The sequence below is a fragment of the Phaenicophaeus curvirostris genome, chromosome 2 (assembly GCF_032191515.1).
Source record: "Phaenicophaeus curvirostris isolate KB17595 chromosome 2, BPBGC_Pcur_1.0, whole genome shotgun sequence".
Classification (NCBI taxonomy): Eukaryota; Metazoa; Chordata; class Aves; order Cuculiformes; family Cuculidae; genus Phaenicophaeus; species Phaenicophaeus curvirostris.
Window position 1 is genome coordinate 51,779,071 of NC_091393.1, and position 26,770 is coordinate 51,805,840.

At 41.0% G+C, this 26,770-nt stretch overlaps 3 protein-coding genes across 5 annotated transcripts in view; 1 reads left to right on the forward strand and 2 right to left on the reverse strand.

Annotated features, from left to right (window-relative positions):
• The window catches only part of SYTL3 (synaptotagmin like 3), a 40,872-nt gene extending 29,243 nt beyond the window's left edge, over positions 1 to 11,629 (reverse strand). Inside the window, exons 1-3 of one of the 2 annotated variants that reach the window (XM_069852034.1) lie at positions 11,273 to 11,629; positions 3,885 to 4,419; positions 2,280 to 2,495 (exon numbers count right to left, since the gene is read on the reverse strand). In XM_069852034.1, coding sequence (XP_069708135.1) covers positions 2,280 to 2,495; positions 3,885 to 3,994 — 326 coding nt within the window. In that variant the 5' untranslated portion in view covers positions 3,995 to 4,419; positions 11,273 to 11,629. The remainder of the gene's footprint in view (positions 1 to 2,279; positions 2,496 to 3,884; positions 4,420 to 11,272) is intronic. The other variant, XM_069852035.1, reaches the window with a different exon arrangement.
• A 3,190-nt stretch (positions 11,630 to 14,819) lies between these two features.
• Positions 14,820 to 20,341, forward strand: DYNLT1 (dynein light chain Tctex-type 1). The gene is made up of 5 exons (XM_069852051.1): positions 14,820 to 14,904; positions 18,034 to 18,075; positions 19,257 to 19,380; positions 19,582 to 19,659; positions 19,929 to 20,341. Exons 1-5 carry the CDS (start codon positions 14,878 to 14,880, stop codon positions 19,997 to 19,999), a joined length of 342 nt encoding a protein of 113 aa, XP_069708152.1. The 5' UTR covers positions 14,820 to 14,877; the 3' UTR covers positions 20,000 to 20,341.
• A 928-nt stretch (positions 20,342 to 21,269) lies between these two features.
• The window catches only part of TMEM181 (transmembrane protein 181), a 39,852-nt gene continuing 34,351 nt past the window's right edge, over positions 21,270 to 26,770 (reverse strand). For both annotated transcript variants that reach the window (XM_069852044.1, XM_069852046.1), the window contains exons 16-17: positions 25,900 to 25,966; positions 21,270 to 24,971 (exon numbers count right to left, since the gene is read on the reverse strand). In XM_069852044.1, the coding sequence (XP_069708145.1) occupies positions 24,893 to 24,971; positions 25,900 to 25,966 (146 nt within the window). In that variant the 3' untranslated portion in view covers positions 21,270 to 24,892. The remainder of the gene's footprint in view (positions 24,972 to 25,899; positions 25,967 to 26,770) is intronic.

A 26,770-nucleotide genomic window follows, 5' to 3' on the forward strand; every position in this document is an offset into this window, starting at 1 on the left:
AGAGTCACCATAGATCATTGTACATAACTGAACATGAACGAGTTTGAAGATGAGGTTGAAACAAGCTAAAGATATAATCCTTATTTACTTTCCATGGAGATCTATTAATTAATAAATGTCTTAAGTTTCTGATTGCACTAGATCTTCAAGGGCTATGCACTAGCAGTGCCTTGATTCTTATCTCCAGCCCTTCCTTTACGTTCTTCTGTCTACCCATGGTTATCTTCCTCGAGTTTAATCTCCAGCTCTGCACAGGCTCATGTGATGATTTAGACCACTCACAGATCTGGAAAGACTCTCTCTTTTATTGTTTTAAAAGGCTAAAGAGCATACTAAGCCATCTTTGGCCTAAAGCAGGACAATGAAGCTGACAAAGAATTACCCTTGTCAGTTTAAATAGACTAACCTGCTTCAAAGCAAAAGTCTTTCTAGGCTCCTAGAAAACAGGATTCTTTTAAAAAAAACCCCAACATTATACCAACTCCATTCACATAAGACATGCCTCTTCCAGGTAAAAGCTACAAACTCTGTCAGCACTCATGGCTTTTTAAAATTTTTCATTCCATAAACAAAAAACATTCATATATCCCTGCATACTATTCCACAGAGGTGTTTAAACATCTTTGTTACACACAAACCCCTAGTGTCCAGGACAGAATCTCAGTACTGCTGCCGCTGACAACATTTTCAGGAAAATAATACTCCAGTGATAACCAAGACTCAAAATTACAGTTGCTCATGACTTGAAAATGAGCTCTAACATTTCTCAGTCACCCTATTTTTCCCTTACTGGGTTAAACAAAAGGCACCGAGAGGAATTTACCACACTGCTGCACTCCTTACTCTTTTGGAGACTCACAGCCTTGATGTAAAAGCTCACTGAAAGCAATGAAAGAGGTCTGACCAATTTTAATTGACTTTGCATTGTGATTAAGCAAGATCAAATGTGCAATCTCTTTGCTATAAAGAGAATTTCAATGACAGCTGAAAATTTCCTCTATATTAGCAGGACGAAAAAAAAGGTAATTTCCTCAAGTAAAAATGTAATTTAAATAATGTTTTCCCAGTTTTACTATTAACTATCTGGACAAGAATATGAAATAATTAAGTGTGCACAGCACTACACGAGTCAGCTTAACAACTAGCTACTCTCTATAGGGGAATTCCACTGTGGCCACCAAATAAATGGCAACCAATTTAAAAGAAGATCGAAGTGGAGGGAGGTATCTGCAGGAGGATACAGAAAGTTAACCTTTTAACCTTCCCTTTTAGTACTTCTAGCACGAAGCACAGATAGCTAAATATATGCATCAAAATCCAGTACCTGCTTTGTATCAAATCTAGATGGAGCAAATCTGACTATTTTACATATAAATTACAAAATAAACTGAGGATTGAGAGAACACATCTTTAGCAATAGTTTATAGTCTCTTCCAAGCTATAGAAAGTTATTTCAAACTAGTAGTAGAAATTCTTTTAGCTTAAGACTAATACCTTGCCTTACATTTCTCAGGCATTATTTACATCTCATTTTGGCATCTTAAGAAGGAGTGAAGTGGTCCATTAATCTTGTGTTAGGATAAAGTAAATTTCATCCAAACCTTCACCATTCATACAGGGATACATGGCATCCAGCACAGCTGTGGATTAATTTTTAAAACTATCTTTTTCTGTCTACATAATATTATTTTTCAAAGGTGGAAATACAGCTGAAGCATTTGGTTTACTAAGTTTCTGATGACTAGGAAGGACTTCGATGGAGCACTTTGATATAAAAACTGTACCAATAGAGTAAAAGAAAGACTGTTTCCTGGAAAACAAAAAGCAAGGTGACATAATAAAAGAAAAAACAACCAATTCAAAGTAAATAAATGTGAATTTCTGACCACATTTAGATGAGTTCCAATAATGTTATTAATGCTTTTTTTCAGCTTGTAATGATGCATTGTTTCAGTATTAAGTCAGGGTACAGAGTTCTATCTACAGTTCAGAAACTATTGACAGTTCCTATGCTTTGTCGTCAGCATCTTTGTCACGCTAGCTCTGGCCTGCCTTAAGGATCTGTTGTGATAAATACAGGAAGGGAAATCCTAACTACATGAAGCATAACACAAAATTCTCATATTATCATTGCTACTGGGCCTTTGCCCAACATTTTCATTATACCAGAGGCTTTGTTTCATTAAATGTTTGAAGCAACCAATACACACAAAACCAGTGTGCATCTACTGGATAACCAGCGTAAACTGACACTTAGCCAAATCAGGAAACTTCCTTACCCATGAGCATAACAAATGGTGCATTTCCACAGAGAGGGATTCAGGCAGACGCGGCATTCGGAGCATACTCGATGACTGCACCCATTGCACACGGCACCTCTGTTCAGCAATAACCCAAGTGATTTCTGACAGCGAGCACAAGATCTCTCCCGGTATTCATAGCTTACATTTCTTGCCCCTTTCCACCGAAGCTGCTGAAGCTGCAGTTTCAGTTTCCTAATGCCCCAGGTTAAAAAAAAAAAAAAGAGAAAAGAAATTAAATAGACCAAAACCCCTGCATAAGTCACAAGCTGATACCCTGATTGTCCAATATCATTACTGGTGGCAGATATGCCCTCAAGCTTGACCTCAGTCAAGCACAATCTGCAAGCATCTACACGTGTCATTTTTGCTCTGTGAGTGTATGTTCTGCCACATCTGTGCATACAAGCAGAATAACAGTTCATATATAGGATATAGTATATAGTATAAATATATAGTATAAATAGGGTTCTGTTTGTGTCAGTTACGCATCCTCAGGGCAGGGCACCAAAACCCCATATGCAAGTGATTACGCATTCACATACAAAAACTGACACTAAACGGTGCTCCTCTTCTTTTGATGATTTTTTAATCATATTTATCCAAAAATCAAATGTTCTTTCAAGTAAAAGTAATCATAACAAACACATCACCCGAAAGTTCAATAAAAACTACATCAGACCAAAATATTAAAACCTTTCCCTTCCATTAACTTTGCTTCCATTACACATAGCAGTAATAGAGATCTACGCTTTCAATTGTTAGCTATATCATCAACAGTTGTTGAGGATCTTCTAACCAATTCAGACTTACTTTATAACCCTTTACTTACTCTTCACAATCGTTAAATATGTTCAGTAATATTCCTATAAGTGTTTGCTGTAAACAACCTTTAAGTGCCTACATTTAAGAGCTTAATAACTTCTAACTCAGCTACGCAAATACTCTTTTTTACATGGGGATGCAAGGTGACAAAGCAAAGTACAAGCTGCAAGGAAGTCCTTGCTCTAGCCCTGACATAAAGCAAATAAAAGGCTAGAGGATTATCCCTCATCCCTCACAACTGAGATACTTGCATAGTGTGAAATAATTAGAAACCTTTTTCTAACCAATGATACTGGTAACCTCTGAGACAGTGTGGTGTGCTTGCCACCTGCTGTATGTGAGAAGGGACAGTGATGGATTCAGCACAATAAGCAGGTATCCAATGATTCTTACTCCAGGCTTGATAGTGTAAGTTAAATAAGACAACCAAAGATCTGAACGTGTTCTGTGTTACCAAGATTACACCGGCACACGATGAGAATGCTATAAGGCCTTCATAAAAACAAAATACAGGCAGCAACTGAACTTCCTATGAAGGCTAGAAGTAAAATTCATCAAGTAAATTACTCACTGAAAAACAGAGTAGTCAACAGTGTGATAAATCCAAGAGGCTCTGTATAATCCTTAGACTTCCCAAAGAATAAAACAGCATTAGCTAACAAGTGAAAAAAGGAATACATTTGAAAGAACAGCAAAGAGGAAGAAGGGTACTTCTGAGAAAAAGAAACAGAAATACAGGACTATGGGAATGGCAGATACCTTATCCTTTCTTCTTCCGTTTTTCTCAACATCTGGTCACGGTACAAGACTTCCAGAATAGCCTCTCGTTCCATCTCCTTAAGGAAGTTCAGATTAAATTCACAGGCCATTTTCCCCAAACTTCAATTATTTTGTAGACTCCTGTTCTATGGCCCTACTATGCCCAGAATGAGGGATACTACTTCACAGATTGTAATGTGGTCCGTTTACTAAGGGCCTGTGCTCTCACTTGATTGGTGACATGTTTCACTGTGCCATACACTTGAAGAGCAAAATAACTGTGTCTGTCTTCACACAAGTCATCATCTAAGTGTCTCTGCTACGCTAGGAATATGAGTGGTCAGCAGCGTCACAGCAGTCTTGACTTGTTCACATGAAAGAACTGGTTCTGAGAGATGAGAGCTTGAAGAAAGGTCTTAGACAAGACTTTAACTGTCACCAGATGGAGGACAATTCACCAGGAGATGGCGTAAATGAGTAGGGGGATTTTTTTTCTTTATCTTTATTTGGTCTTGTAGGTTTGGGATTTCCAGGCCTAGGGAAGAAAGAATACATGTTACCGTCTCTCCTTCTCACCTCTTCGAGACTTTCCAAACAGCATGCAGAGATCACATTTTGCTATACTCAAGCCTTTCATGTACCAATTCAGATACCAGAGAGGTTTTACGACATTTCTGTTCTTCAGACAGCTTCACCATATTGTCCATTAACACTCAGTCACACACCTTCACATTTTTTGTACAGTCAACAAAAAACAAACCATAAAAAAGCTTAAGTTAGTTTTGAACACGGGCCTACAGGCTCCATGACCACAGAAGTTGTACTCATTGAGAAAAAAATGCCCCTTTCTCATCTCATCTTGATGAAAAGACAAAACATCACAAGCCTAAGAGGAAATAGTTTTGGCCCCAAACTGATGACGTTAATGTACAAATATATGAGAAGTACAAAAATAAAACTGAATCACAACTGACTGTGGATATATACTGTTACCTTCATTTCTGTAAAACTCCCAGTAAAATAGGAAATAATTTTCATATACATTACAGCAAACTAGAGAAAGAAGGTGATTGTTCAATCTAATTCATCTTACACACCATATACAGATTTAATACCACTGTCCAGTGTCTAGCATGAATTACAAAAAATGTAAGAGTTCCACTTATGGTACATCAAATATTAAAGATGTGTATACGAAAATGGATTAAGTGTTTCAAACTTAATCTAAAGTAAATACATACAGAAGGTCTGGACACTAGGACAGAAGGGTATGGCTTTCCCAAAGCAGTTACTGATGTTTCACTGAGGGACCTCAGCTGAGGATCGGATTAACTATCCACATCGCTAGCTCATTATTTTAAAATATTTTGAGTTTTAAGTTTAAAAAAAAAACAAACCAAAACTTCATATATATAGTGCCAATGTATTTTTATCAGTGCAGGGAAATACTTTACAGTTAAGTTACTTAATTTCACACACAAAAAAAAGCAGGAGGTGATAATATTTATAAACAGTATGCATCCCATGTTTTTATATTTTTTTCATTAAACCCTTCAATAGACACCAAAAGGACAAAGCATTTCACAGCAGTGTTAACAAAGAGAAACAATCGTTTCCTGTGGAAACAAAAGAGACAGAGATAGGCATAATCATATTTTATTTCCTTACCAACTGTAATTTCACAGGAAATTACTCAGTTTAAACCTAAAAAGCCTGAGCACTTCTTAAATGCAGTATATGTCATTTTCAAAGGCCCCTACGTCCTTCATCTGCTTTCACCTTTTACCTCAAGAATATTACCCAGAACTGATGAGCATGTTTAGAGCCTTCAGCTCCATGTAACTTGATACAATGTGAAAGAGCATTCAGTACAAACCTGAGGACCACTGCACTATACAGGATACCAAAACACCCATTACGGCATAAATTATGCTTTCTAAATTCCTAGGATTTCTAAAGGCTAGCACATCTACAATGTCACCAGAAAATCCTGCTGAAGCTTCAGTAAAAGCTAGCAAATTTATGATAGTCATTATTAGGTGAATCCTAATGCACTCTAGTGATCTTAAAGAAAATATATGAATGTCTTACAGAGCTATTAGGAACTGTTTTACAGTTGTACATTCTTAAGAGTAACATTTGCAGTTAAGCAAGCAGTGAAACAGTTGCTATTTGAAGTCTTTTTCAAATTCTTTAAAAAAAGAGAAAAAAAAAAAGACTACCTCCCTTCTTCACAGAATCACAGAATCACAGAATAACCAGGTTGGAAGAGACCCACCGGATCACCGAGTCCAACCGTTCCTACCAAACACTAAACCATATCCCTCAGCACCTCGTCCACCCGTGCCTTAAACACCTCCAGGGAAGGTGACTCAACCACCTCCCTGGGCAGCCTCTGCCAGTGCCCAATGACCCTTTCTGTAAAGAATTTTTTCCTAACGTCTAGCCTAAACCTCCCCTGGCGGAGCTTGAGGCCATTCCCTCTTGTCCTGTCCCCTGTCACTTGGGAGAAGAGGCCAGCACCCTCCTCTCTACAACGTCCTTTCAGGTAGTTGTAGAGAGCAATGAGGTCACCCCTCAGCCTCCTCTTCTCCAGGCTAAACAACCCCAGCTCTCTCAGCCGCTCCTCATAAGGCCTGTTCTCCAGCCCTTTCACCAGCTTTGTTGCTCTTCTCTGGACTCTCTCCAGAGCCTCAACATCCTTCTTGTGGTGAGGGGCCCAGAACTGAACACAGGATTCGAGGAGCGGTCTCACCAGTGCCGAGTACAGAGGGAGGATAACCTCCCTGGACCTGCTGGTCACGCCGTTTCTGATACAAGCCAAGATGCCATTGGCCTTCTTGGCCACCTGGGCACACTGCTGGCTCATATTCAGTCGACTGTCAACCAACACCCCCAGGTCCCTCTCCTCCAGGCAGCTTTCTAGACAGACTTCTCCCAGTCTGTAGCACTGCATAGGGTTGTTGTGCCCCAAGTGCAGGACCCGGCATTTGGCCTTGTTAAACCTCATGCCATTGGACTCTGCCCAGCGGTCCAGCCTGTTCAGATCCCTTTGCAGAGCCTCCCGACCCTCCAGCAGATCGACACTTCCACCCAGCTTAGTGTCATCCGCAAACTTGCTAAGGGTGCATTCGATGCCTTCATCCAGGTCATTGATGAAGACATTGAACAGGGCTGGACCCAGCACTGAGCCCTGGGGAACCCCACTTGTCACTGGCCTCCAGCTGGATTTCACACCATTTACCACCACTCTCTGGGCCCGGCCATCCAACCAGTTTTCCACCCAGGAGAGTGTGCGCCTGTCCAGCCCAGAGGCTGACAGTTTCTCAAGCAGAACGCTGTGAGAAACTGTGTCAAAGGCTTTGCTGAAGTCCAGGAAGACCACATCCACAGCCTTTCCCTCATCCAGTAGCCGGGTCACTTTGTCATAGAAGGCGATCAGGTTAGTCTGGCAAGACCTGCCTTTTGTGAACCCATGTTGACTGGGCCTGATCACCCGGTTCTCTTGCATGTGCTTCATGATAGCACTCAAGATCACCTGTTCCATGACTTTCCCTGGCACTGAGGTCAGACTGACAGGCCTGTAGTTTCCTGGGTCCTCCCTGCGGCCCTTTTTGTAGATGGGCACAACATCAGCCAGCCTCCAGTCCAGTGGGACTTCCCCAGTCTTCCAGGACTGTTGGAAGATGATGGAAAGGGGTTTGGCCAGCACATCCGCCAGCTCCTTCAGTACCCTAGGGTGAATCCCGTCCGGCCCCATAGACTTGTGACTGTCCAGTCGGGCTAGCAAGGCTCTGACCACCTCCTCTTGGATCATGGGAGCCTCATTTTGCTCCTCTAGCTCCTGGGTTTGTACACAGGCGGAACGACCCTCCTTACGACTAAAGACTGAGGCAAAGAAGGCATTAAGTACCTCAGCCTTTTCCTCATCCCCTGTTACTGTTGTCCCTTCTGTGTCCAATAGGGACTGTATGGTCTCCCTAGTCCGCCTTTTATTATTTATATATTTGTAGAAAGATTTTTTGTTATCTTTCACTGACTTGGCCAATCCAATTTCTAGCTGAGCCTTAGCCCTTCTGATTTTTTCCCTACACAATCTCACTTCCCTCCTGTAGTCCACCCAAGAGGCCTGTCCCTTCTTCCAGAGGCCATAAACATTTCTTTTCTTCTTGATATCCCTCAAGATCTCTCTATTCAACCAAGCTGGCTTTCTCCCCTGCCGGCTTTTTTTCCGGACCACGGGGATGGCTTTCTCCTGAGCTGCTAGGACCACCCCTTTGAAGAGCTCCCAGCCCTCCTGGGCTCCCTTGCCCTTGAGTACTGTCTCCCATGAGACTTCACCAACCAGCCTGCTGAAGAGATCAAAGTCTGCCCTCTGGAAATTTAATGTTACCGTCTTGCTAACCACCCTCTTCACTTCACCTAGAACAGAAAATTTTATAATCTCATGGTCGCTTAGTCCTAGGCGTCCACCTACCGCCACATCCCCTACAAGGCCTTCTCTGTTCACCAACAGGAGGTCCAGGAGGGCACCTTCCCTGGTTGGTTCATTCACCAACTGTGCAAGGAAGTTATCTCCCACGCACTCCAGGAACCTCCTAGACTGCTTCCTTTCTGCTGTGTTGTACACCCAGCAGATATCAGGCAGATTGAAGTCTCCCACCAGAACGAGAGGCATCGATCTAGAGATTAACCCCAGCTGTTTATAGAAGAGCTCATCAGCTGCTTCTCCTTGGTTGGGTGGTCTGTAACAGACTCCCATCACAAAATCTACCTTCTGGTGGGCTCCTCTGATTTTGACCCACAGGCACTCAACCTCCTCATCTCCACAATCCATCTCAGTGATGTCCAAGTCCTCCCTTACAAAGAGGGCTACCCCACCTCCTCTCCTACCCTTCCTGTCCCGCCTGAAAAGCTTATACCCCACCATAGTCGTACTCCAGTTATATGAGTCGTCCCACCACGTTTCCGTGATGGCAACAACATCATAGGCCCCTTGCCCTACGACAGCTTCCAGCTCTTCCTTCTTATTTCCCATGCTGCGTGCATTGGTGTAAATGCACTTCAGCTGAGCTGCCGAGCCTTCAGCCCTCCTAGAGGGAACAGGGTTCGTTCCCAACTGCCTGGTAACTGGATCAGTTGACACCAGAGTGCCTGCATCTCCCTTAACACCCCGAGGTGTGTTCTCCCCCACTTTTTGTGCGGTGAGGTACTGGTGGTCCTCGCCCGCGCACCCTCTCCCAATCACCAATTCCCCACATCCAGGCTCATTCCTGTCTAGCCTGGGCTCAACCCCCTCCCCCTTCACATCTAGTTTAAAGCACAAAGTTTTCCACATTTCAACCCTTTTCTGGGAACTGGGTTTCAGATGACATCATAGTGTATGAAAAACATCAAGGGCACAAAGAGTCTTATTTAGAGAACCATTCAAATTGTTAAAAAGTGTCACTTCAGCTATTCAAGTTTGTACAAATTTAAATGGTGTGAGGGAAGGAACAACTTGGAGCCTCCCCTTGTTTCCACTTTGTCTTTCCCAGAGCTGTTCCCCCTGGGAGACACAGGTTCTGCCCTAGCCAGGGCAGGATTCTCCAGAAAGACATTTGACCTCTGCCCATCACTGATATGCAAACACCATCATCCAAACCAGCTGGTCTACTGCTACACTTCATAACCTATTCATAATGATAAATCATAAGCACTAAATCTAGTGCCAGCAGTAGATCGCCACAAGAGGTAGGATGGAAAGACCAGCATCATCTTCTGGCACTAAACAAAACAAACAATGCAGTGTGAAGAGCCGTGGGCCCTGCATCCTGCAGTATCTGGACTATGCAGAGAGGGGAAAAAGCCACCATGGTGCTCTCACTGCTGGGCAAGACCTCACACGCTGCAGAGAATGGAGCTTAAAATACATCGTGTAGCCATCAGCTGTATCAATATTGCACCTGGACATTCCTACAGTTGTTTTTTTTTAAATCTTCATGAAGATTTAAGCTCAGACAATCATCGCGTTCTGTCAGTTGTTCTTGCACATTCAAAGATAACTAAAAATCTAGCTTAATGATTAGGTAGCTTTAAAAATAAATTAAGTACTATATACCCCAAAATCCTTGTGCCCTACACAGGCTTGAGCTCGTTAATCGTTTCACAAAGGTGTTCAAACTGGACTGAAACTATCTGTTAACAGAAAGAAGAGTTTTTCTAACACCGAAGCTGCCTACATGACTTTAATTTTTTGACAGTAATAAATAAGTGGTGTTTTCAGTTACGATACTGCTTAAAAGGAAAAAAAACCCCTGTACAGATGCCCGCCTTTCATATTTACCCATTGAACCCAGCTGTTTTACACAGTTGGCTAACCTGAAAGCCACGCATCTTATATGTAAAACCAAAAGCAGTGATGACCTCTTTAATAAATACCACGACACTTCTCCTTTTTCAGCCCAAAGCTCACGAAAATATTTTATCAAAGTTTATTTTAAATGAAGTGTTTTAAATAATCCGATGTCAAGCACCTTGCAGATGGATCAGTAGCTTTCTGAAACTATAATGTGAAGTCTCAGAGCCATTGTAAAGGATATAAGACAATGTGGTCACATCTTAAGAGAGGGAGGCATGCATGCACACAGTGCAGTCTCAGAAGATCATGCCATTTTCTTTTATATCAGGCTAAATAGTATGTAGTGATGTAATTGGAGGGCAATCAAAAGATCTACCTAGGACAAGATTAAGTTTGCCAAAGGCATCTTGGTTTTTAAGTTTTTTAAACTCAGAAATGCCTGACTTAGCAAGCTACTTCTTCTCAACTTTGCAACTAATGCATTATTGATCTCCTTTCAGACTCTGAAGCATTAGCAAAATAATGATAACTAAATAAGTATAAATAAACTGATCTTCTAAAGTCACAGCCTTCATTGACTTGAGATAATTGGATTACTTCATCCATTAATCCAGAAGATGGGTCAGTAGCTAGCACACAGATTAAGGAGGTTCAGAGTAAAAACAATCACAAATGCTCCTGAAATGTATGGCTATTTTCTGTTCTGCAGAGGCCAATCACATACATTTATTCCTAATTAAGACAATTATAAGTTTTATTTTATACTACATGGCTGCAACAGTTTTATTTTCACACCCTTGCATACATACATGAAAATTATTTATAACTTCTTTGATAATCTTTTACCAAAGTTATGCCTTTTGATTTTAATAACATCCCATCCCTTAAAGTTAAAAACAAACTCATGAGAAAAACTCATACACTTTTTAAAAATTCCAGTTGTTGTCTCTCCATAAAACCTTTGCAGCCGAAAAAGACCCATCCCACTGAATAAAAATGCATCCCCCTGTGCAACGTCATACAGAACAGGATAAAAAGATGTCCTTACCTTCTCAGCAGCCATCAAAGAAACTTGTGCAGAAGTAAACTGCTTTTAAGAGATGAGTAGCACTCTTATTACTCATTTATCTTTCCTTGAAGAAAACCGGTGGCTGTTCTCCACCCCCTTTCCTTCCTTTGGGCACCAAAACTAGACTGGTATATGTACGGGGATCCCCAAAACAGCTGAAATTAAATGCATTCAAATAAGAGCTCTAACATCACAACAGATTTGCCACATCTCTGATTTTGTTATCAGCAGCAGCAAATAGCAATCAAAGAGAAGCTATTCATTTTTCTACCATTAAAAAGAGACTCAGCACAACATACTATAAAAGCTTACTGATATCATCAGAATACGCTCAGTCTTCAAGACACGCACAGGAAGAGAAGTGGCTTTGAGTCCTACATAATTTCTTTTTTTGACTCTATACATATGAAAAAAAACACTAAACTCGATGTCCTCAAGACTCATACAGAAAGCTCCGCTTGTATCGTAAACTGTTATTTCCTGGAAACAAAATAGTTTTCTATTCAGGTCTGAGTGACAAAACAATTAGCATAGACAGAAGTTCAAAAGAATTAATTTTTTTATGCATCCACAAAAAGAAGAAAATTATCTAACTCCACAACAGGAAATCTGATCTCAGATAACAATTAAAAGTTAAAATATCATTTCGATTGGATATCCCAATTCAGTATTACAGAACCAAATGTGAGTAAGTTCAAAATTATATCTAAAGCATTTTGAAGTCTGGAAAAGAAGAAGCTGTTTACGCAGTTCAATCTTACTTGTTCCTTGCATCTACTAGGTAAACTGCCTGTACAATGCAGAGCCCACCTTAGTGTTTTAAGAAACACTGTTTTTAGTTAAAATTAAACAAACCACTGCAATTCTATTCACGTGGCAAAGTTAATCAGCCTGCAATTTCATCACTTCATTAAGTTAAACAGGTTTAAACACTTCCACCTGTGTATGTCAAGTTTAATCACCTTCTTTGACTGTATCACTGGAGTTGAAAGCAACTGTTAGTGGGGCACAGAGCAAAGCCCAACAAAGAATATTTGGATGATTCATTTCAGGCAAAACTTTAACTAAATAAAAGACCAGAAACAAACTGAGGCTTGAAACTAACCACACTGACAGATCTGTATTATCACAAACCCAGGCTGAGGAGCGTTAGCCTCACTGCCAGCTTTCCCCCTTACTTAACCAAAGCCTTAATTGTCACACTTTTATCTTTCCCTCTCACCCCTGGACATGGAAAAAGGCTGCAGTATCTTAAATGTGTTAAGAATATAACCAATTTACAGCCTTTTACTCTTTTGTCAAAAAAGCACCATTTCTTCAGCCTTCTCATAGCTTTCATTTTTTTTGTCTCTGCTTTCTGCCTGGTGGCAGCAGCGAGCTCAGAGGTGAGGGGCCAAGGGTGAGCTCAGCAGCCAGTTGGTCCCATGGTATCTCAGCAGGATGGACAGAGTCAGGGTTGTCTTCTTCAGGAGAAACAAGAGGCAAGGCCAGACTCAGGACTGGTGACAATGCCAAAACCTAGGACCAATGTCCACCCTGGAGACAGGCCTGGAGCAGAGGGCACAGCTGAGGCTGACCAGGGCAGCTGAGGTCTGTGGGTGGTGCACTCAGGGCCCGAGGCTGCTGCTCCCTCATGGTCTTCTCCAACCACAACTTACAAAGCTGGACACAGTATTCCCTGTGGGACCTTATTGCACAGAGTGCAACAGGCATCCTGCTTCCCACACCCCGCAAGCTATACATCCATTTACATATACAGTGTGGCATCTTCATTTTAACAGCACCCTTGTATGACAGAGGTAAATCATACCCAGAGCACCCCCAACTTTCTCATGTACAGGTCACCTACCAAGTGAGCTGGTCCTGCCCTGTCAGTGTTTGTTATGGAGCTGGTTGTTCCTGACTTGGGAAAGGCCTTTGCACTTGCCCCTATTTATTTTCTCCTTCATTCAGACTGTTTCTCCAGCTCATCCCTGCCACTGTGAACTGGGACAGCATCTTCACTGTCTAGGAAGCTATCAGAGGCTGGCATCATCAGATATTCAAAAATCTGTAAACACTGTGCACACACACACACAAATCCATTAATGGTATAAAGCATGTCCTTTAATTTCATCGTCGAGATTCTGGTTCTGTCTGCTAAAAGTAACAGGATCTGCTTAGAATTGTAAGAATGGAGTCATTCTTCGTGCCTTTCCACGTTTTGTTTTCAGTTCCTGGGCATACATGACATAGTCAGGCCTTCTTGTCAAGCTGTTTCCAGAAAAAAGATCCTTCTTAGGGGAATCCTGACCCCTGGGATTCTGCACTCTGCACGCACGCCCACTGAACACAAATAGCAAGCTGTCTGCACAGAAAGCTACAACAACCAGCCTTCTCTTCCTCAGCCCTGGGCTTTGGGGCATTTGACAACGTGACAGTGGTGCTGCTACCCTGCCAAGTGCCATCTCCCTGCCTCGGTCCCATCCAGGAGCCTCTGCACTGCTGTATAATCATAGAACAGTTTGGGTTGGAAGGGACCTTAAAGATCATCCAGTTCCATGTCCCTGCCATGGACCTAGACATAGAATCATAGAATCACTAGGTTGGAAAGGACCCACTGGATCATCGCGTTCGACCATTCCCATCAGTCACTAAAACATACCCCTCAACACCTCATCCACCCATCGTTTAAACACCTCCAGGGATGTTGACTCAACCACGTCCCTGGGCAGCCTCTGCCAGTGCCCAATAACCCTTTCCATGAAATATTTCTTCCTGATGTCAAGCCTGAACCTCCCCTGGTGGAGCTTGAGGTCATTCCCTCTTGTCCTGTCCCGTCACTTGGGAGAAGAGACATGTCCCACTGGATCAGGTTGCTCAGAGCCCTATCCAATTTGACCTTGAACACTTCCAGGGATGCAGCACCCAGGATTTCTCTGAGCAACCTATGCCAGTGCTCACAGCCCTAACAGACTCATAGAATGGTTTGGACTGGAAGGAATCTTAAAGATCATCCAGTTCCACCACCCCTGCCATGGGCAGGGACACCTCCCACCACCCCAGGCTGCCCAAGGCCCCATCCAACCTGGCCTTGAACACCTCCAGGGATGGGGCAGCCACCTGTGCCACCACCCTCATGGTGAAGAACTGTTTCCTAATGTCTAATCTAAATGTTCCCCCAATTTAAAGCCATTTTTTTCCAATTATAAGCCATTTGTTTCCAATTTAAAGCCATTAAAACATTTCTTCCTAATATCTAAACCTCCTCTCTTTCACCTTAAAACCATTCCTCCTCACCCTATCCCTGCCCTTCCTACTAAGCAGCCCCCCTCATCTTTCCTGCAGCCCCTTTTAGGTACTGGAAGGTCGCTATAAGGTCTCCTCGGAGCCTTCTCGTCTCCAGGCTGAACACCCCCAACCCTCCCACCCTGCCCTCGTCTTTGTGTGTCCCCCCCCCCCAACTCTGGACCCCCTGAGGATGAGGGGGCGCTCTCCCTGGCGCATGCGCAGTGGCGGCGGCGCGCGGCGGGAGGCGGTGGGCGCAGGCGCAGCGCGCGGCGGTTGCAGCGTGAGGCGGCTCCGCCGAGGCGGGGTGGGGGAAGATGGACGACTTCCAGTCAGGGGAGGAGGTAACGTAAGGCGCCAGGTCGGGGCTGCCCCAGGAGGTGGTGGTGGTGGTGGTGGTGGTGGTGGGGGGGGGGCTCTCCCGTCGGGGCTGTGCCTGCCTGACGCCGACCCCGCAGCTCGCTGTGTGCGGGCCGCGGCTCCCGGCCTTTGTTCCCGCGGGGGCCGGGCTCCCGGCGCCGCCCCGCGGGCGCTTCGCTCCCCGAGGCCGGCGCTGCAGGGGGAGCGCTCGGAGGGCGCCCCGGGCCGGGAGCTCTGCTGGTAGCGTTTACATCATTGAGAGGCTCGAAGGAGCTGTTTCTCTGCGGGCAGGGGAGCTGAAGCGAGCGGCTTGCGTGTTACGGGCTCCCTCTGCTCCGCTCTTGGGAGACCCCACCTGGAGCGCTGCGTCCAGTTCTGGAATCCTCAGCGTAACAAGGATGTGGAGCTGTTGGAACGGGCCCAGAGGAGGGACACAAGGATGATCAGAGGGCTGGAGCACCTCTGCTATGATGGCAGGCTGAGAGAGCTGGAATTCTTAAGCCTAGAGAAGAGAAGAGAAGACTCTGGACACCTTATAGCGACCTTCCAGTACCTGAAAGAGCTGCAGGAAAGCTGGGGAGGGGATTTTACAAGGGCATGCAGTGATGGGAGGGGGAAGATTTGGATTAAACATCATGAAGAAATTTTTCACAATGAGAGTGGTGAGGCACTGGCACGGGTTGCCCAGGGAAGTTGTGGGTGCCCCCTCCCTGGAAGCAGCCTGGTGGGAGGTGTCCCTGCCCATGCCAGGGGAGTTGGAACTGGATGATCTGTAAGGTCCCTTCCAACCCAAACCATTCAATGAGTCTAATGAGATGTCTGCCCTATTGTACCCCACTAACACAGGAACAGAGCCAATAAATGAAGGGGTTTTTTTCCTTTGTTATGATAAACTACTACTCAGCAAGTGTGCCCCTTGCAGAGGGGTGGCCTTCTTGAGCTGTGATGATTTGCTGCATTGTCCTTTCACAGCTACATTGTGACTTTGTTAGACAATAGCGAAGCAATGTCAGGGGTGTGTCTCGCTTGTGCTGTTCTGAAAGCCTCTTTCAGGCCTGGCCTGTGTTATACAGTTACAGATATTGTTAAAAATCCTGATAATTAACATACTTGAACATTATTCTTATAGCTGTTTTCAAAAATATCTTCAGAATTACTCAAACGTAATGCTGCTTTGCAGTTTGCATTGGTTGCCTGGGAACGCCCTTTTAAACAAGGTATTGGAAACATCGAGTCTGCTTTCCTTGTGCCAGAGGGGTGGAGTAGGGAAGTCACAAAGCTTCTGGATGTTTTCTCTTTATTTTTTAATACAAAAAGTGTTTGCCTTATCTTATAAAACAGTGGCATAGTGTTGTGTTATTTGGCAACTCAGTTACAGCACACAAATCACAAAGCTGGATATTGGGACTTTTATGTTCTCTTCTGTCATGCATTGAAACCCATATGCGCTCTCATCCCAAAAAAGGGGAAGGGTTGAGAAGTAAAAGCAACTCTAGAACCACATTCTCAGATTTGTCTGTGGCTCATTCCTACTTGTTTCAGTACAAATTAGATATCTTAATACCTTTGAGCACAAGTTGAATTGAATTCAGCTGACTTTGGTGAACCGTGCTCGCTCAAAGGCATTTCTGAGCAGACCTCTAGACTTTGTGAAGAAAAATCTGTAAGTGGTTTATCATCTTCCTGAGAGCATGCCTCATGTCAGCCAGCATGTCTGGCGTGTGAATTCTTAACTTACACTCGATGGGAAAGGACGTTTTTGTAATTGCAGCTCTCGTTTGGTTATATACGCTGGTGCACCTTAATTGTAGGTGCCTGTAAAATTCATGAACCATAAGCATAAATGAAGCATATTAAAATTAAAGTCAAGAAGCTGTAAATAAAAGCCAGTTTGCCATAATACATAAAAGCTTTTAAAAATGTTGAAGTGTGCAAGCAAGTTAATGCCTCTGAATAGTTACAGAAAAAGTGTTGCCTGCACGTCTCCCGGGGCATGCTCTTTCTTTTTCTGCTTAGCTGCTAGCATCTTCCTGAATGTGGCCTGTCCTTGAAGCTGACTATGCTCTTCACTTTTTTCCGACCAAAGACTTATGAATGTAATGCTGAAATTCTCATAATTTGGTCCTGCCTGCACACCTGAATTATGCTGTTATTCGTGTTTGCCATCTGGAGAAGCTGATGGACCTCCCAGTGAAAGCTCAGTCAGCAGATGCTTGATTAGGGTAACCTTGAAATCCTTATTTAGTCTTCTAAAATTAATTAGTTTACTGTTATGTGCATTTCTTTTGTGTGACTCCTTCCTTCTGGTTTGTGGGGTGAGGCTGTGAGACTCTTATAGTAGCAATGCCAGCCGCTGCAGGGCTCGCAGTGCTGTGCAGGATCCCGCCTGCTAAGGGTCCCCAGCTCTTCGTTGGGAAGCTAAGGGTGGTGGGCTTCCCCCTGGCACTGGTAGCAGATTAGTTTAACCACCTTACCTGTGAGGCAGCAGTAGCTAAGAGACTGAAACAGGAAAAGTGTACTGGCCATACAAGATAACAGGTAGTAATTTTACGATTAGTAAAAAGTTGGGGCCTTCTCTGTCCCTGTTCTGCATGCTTTATCTCTACTCCCTTTTGCTTCCATGGTACAGTTTTCTTCTTATCCGCAGCTGACATTGTCATGACAGCTTTTCCTTGATTTGTGCATTGATGTTTTGTCCGCATCAGTGCCCTGGAGATGTTGATTTCATTTAACTGTGTGCCTTGTCTGCCACTGAGGTTATCTCTGCAACCCCATTGTGAATTCTGGACATTAACGCTTGTTGTAAAATGAGAAAATACATGTGTACAGATGTGCTGTGCATACTATTTTAAAATACTTTCAAGTTAAAATTTGAAAACTTTGACTCAAAAGGCCAGCTGATATTAGTTTGTTAATTTTCATTCCTCTGAGAGTGTTAACTTGACTGGGTTCAGGGAGCTGTAAGAGCAAATAAAGGAAGACTCGATGTCTTCTGACTTGCAGGAAATCTGTCAAGCATAAATTAAACTTCTTGTGCATGTTCTTAACAAAGCTTGAACTCTGTAAACAGAAGAATGTGTCCACTGATTATTTAAATTCTGCTTTTTTCATAGGCTTCCTTTGTTGTTGATGAAGTCAGTAGCATCATTAAAGAGGTAAACTAACATTTTCATTTTGTTGCTGTACGTATTTATATGCTGCGTGCTAAAAGGCATTCAGGAAAATCTGACAACTGATATGAATAGATTTCTACGTAGGTTACCATCAAAGTATAGATAATTATTGATTTAACTAGCACACATACTTCAAGTGGGAATTACACCTAGCTTTAGTTGTGATATGTATTACAAATCCAAAAGATAATGAAAATAATTTCATATGCCCCTCTTGTTGTGGTGCATCCCTATTAGAATTTCTAGGGAAATGTTTTTATGTCAAACCCTGTAGAGACAGGTTTTATGTTTCAGTAGCATATAGGGATTCCTTATAGGCTGTGTGCATATGCATGTTACTGTTCTTTAGAGATGCTTTTCCTCTGAAATGAGTTCTTGTTTGTTTGAAATGATTGAACTATTCTTGTTGCTAAGAAGCATGAATTTCCTGTCTAGAAAATTTCCAGAGGGATTTGGGTTTTGTGCCCAGAATTCCTCTTGTAAGCTAGTGCAATCTTTTTCTTCTTGCAAAACAACTGTTTTGGTTAGGCTCTATAAATTGAATACACATGCTTTATTAAATATGTGCTCCTGTTTCTTCTGGGTCTGAAGAAATTTATGTGAGAAAAATTTTATCAGTGAAAAATATGGAGCTTTAGGGTACTTTTATCTTAAAGTAGGAACTCTCCTCGTGAGTAAAATGGATAATTTGGCTGAAGGCTTCTGCAGTATTAGTAGCCAGAAACTACTTGAGCCTTTTGATTTGATTTGGGGTTGTTTCCCAAAAATTATTCTGCTGAAAAATCAGAAATTCATTCTGGTAGAAGAATATGTGTGAACGAGCCATTGTTGTGTGCATTTTTTCAGTCTCTTCAGGACTGTTTAAATGCAAGACCCTTTTCATAACTCTGGCTTCAGAACATTGGGATAGTAATTAAAAATAATCAAAATAGCGCAAAATGAAGAGAAGATGTGTGATAATTTCTGCTATGCTTGGATCAAACTCTGACCTACATGTTTTTTAATAATTGAAAAATAGTTCCAACACTCAGTATGGCAAAGCAGTATTTAGGAATTTTTTATGGGTTTGGGGTCTCATCTTTAGTGCTGTATGTTGGAATGGGTTAATGGTGCCTTGTAGACTGACAACAGAGCAGCTTCTTCTACATTCTTTTTGCCAATAGGCCATAGAAAGCGCCATAGGTGGCAATGCCTACCAGCACAGCAAGGTGAACCAGTGGACAACAAGCGTGGTAGAGCAAACTCTGAGCCAGCTCACAAAGCTGGGGAAGCCTTTCAAGTACATTGGTGAGCTCAACATTCTCATTTTTGTTAAAGTTGGTGCAGTCAAGTGCACTGATGGGGTGGGGGGAGAGCTCAGCAAGAGCCATGTCTGTAAAGTGCTTGTAAGCGTGTGTGTTTCTGTATGTACAATGCTAAGCAAAAATGTAGCTAAATGTTAATTAATATTAGTGATAAATTAATAAAAGCTTCTCTGCTGACTAACAGTGACCTGTGTGATTATGCAAAAGAATGGTGCTGGGCTACATACAGCAAGCTCTTGCTTCTGGGACAACTCCAGTGATGGTAAGGAACATAACTGTTGGAATTTTCAGCTTGCAGCTTTAATGCTCATCCTTTTAAGAGCATTAAAATTTCCAAGTGCTATAGTTTTGGAGTAATAGCATCACAGACACATGGGAAAAAATAATAAAATAACTCATATATATGAAATGGTTAGCTGTTGTGAAAGCTTAATTCTTAAGATTCTTAATGTAAATGATTACAAGCATGTATATAAGGGCATACATTTAATTGCTGTAATGTTCTTCTGTAACCTTCTTTTGTATTTGTAGGAACCTGCACTGTGAGATGGGAGAATAAGACTATGTACTGTATCGTCAGTGCCTTTGGACTTGCAATATAATTGCCTTCATCCTCTTCTTTTCTACTCTAGCACTTGATTCCATCTCTTTACAAACTGTGAATACACCGAACAAGTTCTGGTTTTAATGTACTTTTTAAGTAACTTTTTTCAAAAGTAGAAATGTGAAAACATGCTGTTACATGGTTTATGCTTGTACTTTGTATGTTTGTACCAGTGTTGCCGTTCTGTCTTAACACTTCAAGAACTTCTCTTCAAGGTGCTAATACTGAAATCCGCTGCAGTGTAAACACTTTCCCTAGATTTCTTTTTTAAGACCAGTATAAATGAGACACTTGACTTTCACACTTTGTACTTTTGGTTAGCATTAAATTATTGAAATTCTTCATAACCATTGGTGTGACTTATTTACACTTATTTAAAAAAAAGAAAGTTCCAATTACTTTAATTTTCAAGGTAGCTGAGAAGCATACCAGAAGACAAAGCACTTCCATAATGTTGCCAAAGTCACTACACAATTGCAAGAAAAGTGACAATGTTTATGAGAAAGTAACATTTTTGGGACCTGGTTAATCTGATTGTAGGGCATTTATCATGGAATGATAACAGAAATTACGGTCTTCATTGAACAAAGACACAGAAGTTTTCCACATTCTAGAAGTTCTCGTCAAGCTCTGGGGAGGGTCAGTCATTCATTACTGCAGCCACTGACACGTATTAAGTAGGCCTTGAACTTACCTGCTACTTCCCATTGATTTTGCTGATCAGGAGTGTGATGAGTTCTGATAGTGAAACATTATCCTTTCTGAAAGGGGGCAAAAACTGCCTCAAGGCGACATGACTAAATAACTACATAGTCTCTTGCCCTCTATAGTAAAATTGCAGCAGAATAACAAGTAAAACAAGTTTTCAGCTTGTATTTGGATAAGGTTTTCTTTGCCAGCTAATTAAAGAAAGAGAAGCCTGCTATGAATTTCAAACTGCCACTGTCAACTGCTGTGCTGCTTCTTGAAGGAAGAACTTTACTGCTAGTGAGGTTGAAAGAATTACTTATAAAGCAGGTATGGGAGGGTATTCCTGAGCTAGAGTCAGTCTCTGACCTGTGTTTCTTTCGATTTAGGAAGCAACCCCAGCAAACCACCAACCCAAACCCTAATTCCCTGGTCAATATGCTGGCAAAGCCTTCTGGGATGCCATCCTTATGCAATTAACAGAGTTTAAATATGCATAAGAAAATAACAGTAAATAGAAAATATGTGAAAGGTACAAAAATGATAGTTAGATACTCCCTAGAAGGAAAATAAAACCAAGATACAATATAAAGATATAAAATTTTATTATGAACATATTTAACAATGATTATGAACATGAAGTCTTCCAAGAATCTCAATACCCAACTGTTGCTTGAAGTAGAATATTATTTTTTCCTTCATATTGCCTATTAGCATGAAGTTTCCAACATAGATAATTTGCTGTCATTAACACAATTTTTAGACAGACACAAAAAATATTTAGGATATTCTCATGCACACTTCCTCAAAGCAGCATTAATTACAGCTTCTCATTAAACAGAGCACTTATCTTACACATTTTTATACCATTTTGGTACACAATTTTCCCATATTTTCATTTTACATATTTACAGACTTCTGCAAAAAAAAAGTTTCACAGTAATGCAAAGAATATTACTGCCATAAGCAAAAGGAAAAGGGGGGTAGAAACCAGGTGACTATGGATACAAAGTTCTTTTTTGGCTTCCAGCTGGAACCATCCTTCCATTATCCAGGTATTAATGCCAACCTTCTGTTGCACTAGCTCTTCCTGGCTCGTTCAAGCCTTACACTTCCTATTATTTGCTAGTCCTCAGAAAGTTTCCAACCTGTTCCAACACCACCTGTTTTTTTTTTTTAAAGCACATGCTATAATAATTGTTGTGTGAGCTATTTTCTAATTTCTTCAAAGTCCCTCTTGGTCATCGTGTACATGGAAGTCTTGCAGTTAGAGCAGGAATGCTGCAAGCTGTGGGGACTTTTCCTATAGTTTTCCCATTTTATACAGTTCCACTAGTGATGGGAATACTTAATTACTTTAGCAGCAATGAAAGGAAAGCCTGGGTAGTTTCTGTTTCACCCTTAGGTGACACTACTTCACTTGCACCACCTGCTCCTGAGCCATTTACAATGCATACTGTAATATTCCTCTGCTTTCCACTTGTGGACATAAGAGGAGTGAAACAGATTACTTGCTAGCAAAACTATTTCCTTTTTTTGCTACACTGCAGTTGCCTTTTTATTATGTACTGAATTTGATGCGACAGTTCTTCAGCTGAGCTTACCATTACACTCTAGCACCTCCGAAATACAAAGCTATTTTGCATGGCAAACATTGCTTAAATATAATATTTAAAAATTAACGAGGAAACTATTTTCATAGTGAGATGCTTAGTTTAAGTACATATTTCCTATTTTCAGCTTTCCTATTTCTACTCTGAATGTAGTGATGTAGAAAATTTAATGCATGTAAAATGACAAGTGCAATGAAAAGAGAACAGCTTAGGAAACAACCATAATTTCAAAGTTAGATTGGAAATATTTACTGAATTTAAGGAAATCCCAAAGCATAATGTTGTATTTCAGGGTTAACTGTGACAACCAGTTCAGACTATGGTAAGAAACATGAGAATACTTTGCATGTTGGTCAAATCAAACATTTTATCATCTTTTCAGAACTATTTAGAACAGAATTAAACAGTATTAGAGCAAAAAAGATCTGAATATATAAGGATTATGTAAATAATTTTTGAAGACCTAATTCCTTTACTACTGTATCCCTAATGGAAGTCAAAAGGATTTAGGGCATGCAAAGGATGCCTAGTTGGCTCCTGTGTCTGACTCTGCAAATTCAAACAGCTGTCAGCCTCAGGAGTCATCTGGGCAACAGTGAAAATGAGAATGGACTCACCTCTTTCAGGATATAAAGATCGTCTCCCATACTTGTTAAGAAAAAGGTCTTTACTGTTTCCCTATGTGTTTCCCAATTAATTACGAAATTAAAGGGAAAAAACCTTCCCCTCCTCCCCAGGAATTTCCTTATTTTAGCCACACACCAGTGCTTTGGTTTCCGACAAGTAAATGATCACTGGTGCAGAAAGTTTTAAATTTCAAATACCCTCAAGAAATTTCACAGCTCTACATAATTATAGAAAGTTTTCTCTCTCACACACATAGTATCTCACCACTCTTGTCTTTGATCCGAACTGTTCCATGATAGCAAAGATGCAACCACAATGAAGCAGTTCCTTTGGTCTTCTCCAGGCAAACTGCTGTCCCATGAAGTTTCCCCTTCATGACCTTGAACAGCTACCAGGAGGTTACTGCAATGGGAATGGTCTAGAACAGTTGTTGCATCAAAGCAGAACAAATCTACCTTTTCCCCAGTACGGTTCAGCAAGTCAGGTAGGACTTCATTACACTCTTGTGCTTAAGCTACTTAAGCCCAATTCCCTACTGTAAGCCAGCACTGTTTTCTCTCCAATACATTAACAGCACTTTTGAGAGACTTTTCTATAGCAGCAGGGCAGTGAAATTTTACAAGAACAAAATACAGTTACAAATCCATAGAAAAGATACTTTAAGACAGTTCAAGTATCTGAAAACAAAAGTAGTTAGAAACAAACAGCATCCACTTAAAGAAAGAACTGAACAAAAGCATAGAAGAAAAACAACTTTTAAATAGAGAAGCAGCAGCAGCATTGTACGAGGAATAACTAATTCCCTTATAACTCCATTGCAGCACAGACTAGAATACGGACAATCACAAAATGTGCTTTCCAGTAAAAGTTCCCATCAGTACAGGTGGCGCTTGTGGTAGGACAGAGTTGAACTACGCACAGAACATGCATAAATGCCAACTCTCATGTTCAACACATGAGCAGCCACGACTGTTCCTAGATTAACTACCTATTAATACCACTTGAGGAAAAATTCTGATGTAGAAAAAGCCTTTAAAATGAAATGTTTAGAAATTTGAAATTGTAATTCTCTATGAAATTTTCATGCTGTATTCTCTGTAACAATCTCCTCCAGCATACAAAAAAACCAGGAAGAGCAGCTCTGGCTTCCTTCCAAGATTCTCTGCCTAAATATTTCCATTTGAAAAATATTTAGGCTGTTAAAAAAAAAAATCAAAACAAAAAAACCCAAACATTTCTGTTGTGATAGTAAAGCATGTTATGAAACATACATTATACAAATAAATTCGCACCACTGAGGCTAGTTTGGCTCATTAGAACTTGGTTATCATTTGCATGTACAAATCTGGTAAACCCATTGAAATGAATTTTAAAAATGGCCTTAAGTCTATATCAGTTCTTCGAAGGAAGAACGAAAAGCTTGTGTTTTCTTGCATTAAAAATAAATTATAGAAACCTAGAACACATGGTTCCCTGTCTCCAGCTCAAAAGGCTAAGATAGAAAATTTAAAGGGAAATGAGGCACTTCGTACAGCAGGGGACAATATTCAAAGGAGCCAACACAAATGCAACAGATGAATGACTGTACATTCCATATGCCGTACGGAATACAAACCTCAAAAAAAAACCACCAAAGAAGGAGTAAGGAGGAAATTTTAAAATCAGCACATAATCAGTGACAATTCTAAATGGAAACAGACTAAAAGATTCGAGTCCACAGGCATCCTGCTATCAGGTATAAGACATGTAAAAGTTTTGGTTTCTTACATTTTCCCCACACCCTTTTCAAGCATTCTTTTCTCTCAGTTTTAACTTTGTAAACAGAAGCAGAAGCAGGATGTTCTTCCCGGGAGTTAGTGTTCAGACAACAGCAGACTGTAAGGAAGCCAAGGAAGTTGTCCATCTAGGAAAACTTCAAAACTGGCTTAATCCCAGCTGAACAAGTCTGTGTTCATCAAAATCAATCAATCACTGTCCAATTCCTCTTTATACTTGGCTCTAATAGCTTGGCCATTCTGAAGTGGCATTTCTTCATAGTCACTCCTGTGAAACAAATACTTGTTAAAACTTGAGCACATGGTGTTCAGATAGGAAGTCCAAAATGATTAGGGAAGTTCGAAACTAAATTGAGGCATCAAACTGTTATTTGGGTAAGAAGCTGGTATCTGTTTTCTTCCTTTCTGAAGATATGAACAATATATGAGTCTTCTCTCCAGAGGATCATGCATAATAAGAGTAACTATAAGCCATTTTTCACAAGGATTCATATATAAGCAAGCTGGTACTACCACTACTAATCTAATTAAACAGAGGCAAGCCATTTCAGACAACACATATAGCTAGTCTAACACAGACTTGTTCAAGTTACTACAATATTAATCCCACCCTTACTGTTCCAGCCATTTCAGTGTCTTTGGTAAGAGATGAAAACATCAAGGGTAGATAATGAGTTGTTCCGTGTCCAGCACAGAGACATATTATAATTCTATACTTAATTCGATACATACTGTAATTCTCATATTACATAAACTCACACAAGTCTAGGAAGTTTTGCTACATCTGATTATTCTTATTTCCGTAAGTAAAGGACACTTAAGAAGAGTCATTCTTTGAAGAACAGCCTCTTTGCTAACTCCACCCGACTTCTGCAATGCTTCCCAGTTTAAAAGGAAGTCCTTTCCCTTTCACAGCTCTCACTCCCTTCACTCCATGACCTACCAGTATCCTAATACTTTCTTACCTGTTTGTATCAGCGCCATGGCAATCCCTTTTAGAAACCATAAAAAGAAAAAACAAAATAACAGGCATTCTCATTGCATTTCTGTTTCAGAATAAGGTTATGTGTCTGTTCTTTAGGCAGAACACTTTCACTAACAGCCTATGAAGACTTCGTTTATTTAATGAATATGGAAAACAACATTACAAAATAACACATCTAAAGTAACTCTCCATAGGTATTTTATAATCTTACCCATAAATCACATCATCATCTGAATCATTCAGCATAGAAAAAGCAGGATTGTCTTTCAACTGTGATTCTGGAAAATACAAATAAGGGTTTATTTAGTGCATTTAATATAGAAATGTGGCTGTATTTCTAAACTAACCCTGAAGCAACAGACTTAACTTCCAAAATAGTTGCAACTACAATTCAACTCAAATATATCCGAACAGGAATTCTCTGCTTTAAATACTTCACCCTTCCACCACAACATCATGGTATTCTTAAGAGACAAGGAGATAACAATCTTTTTATATGTTATTTGTAGACAGATATTCTCCATATTGCATAAGTGGATTTCTCCCCCTGTGCAGTTTCCTATGTCATATTATTTCAACCTGCACATAACAGCAATTAAGTAATACTTCATTATTCCTAATCATTATTCAAAAGGTGATACGTATTTCAAAAGTGCAGACTTCATTAACTTCTTGGTTATTTCTAAGCTACAAATATAGGGGACCAAAGTTGTATGAAAATCAATGATTAGAGAGTTATTTCGCATCCTTATAAGAGATGAGGAAGGAGTTGTACCTTTATGGTGAGGTGCAAGGAAGCACATGCCCTCCATTGGCTATTTATGACAATGGGACTTCATTTCTTGCATAACCCGTGCTGCTTAGCTGCAGTTCACAACTATATGCAAGTAAAAGTCTATCCAGCGATTTGCCATAAACGTCTTTCTCTTGGCATCTTTTTATTTCCTCCCTTCTATAAACTAATACTTCTTGCAACCCAACAGCAAGTTTTTAACTTAATCCTCACCCAGCCATGTGTCTTGTCCTAATGGGGAAAAAGCATTTTTCTGTAATGCTTCCATCCGTTTCAACTCTAAAAAGTT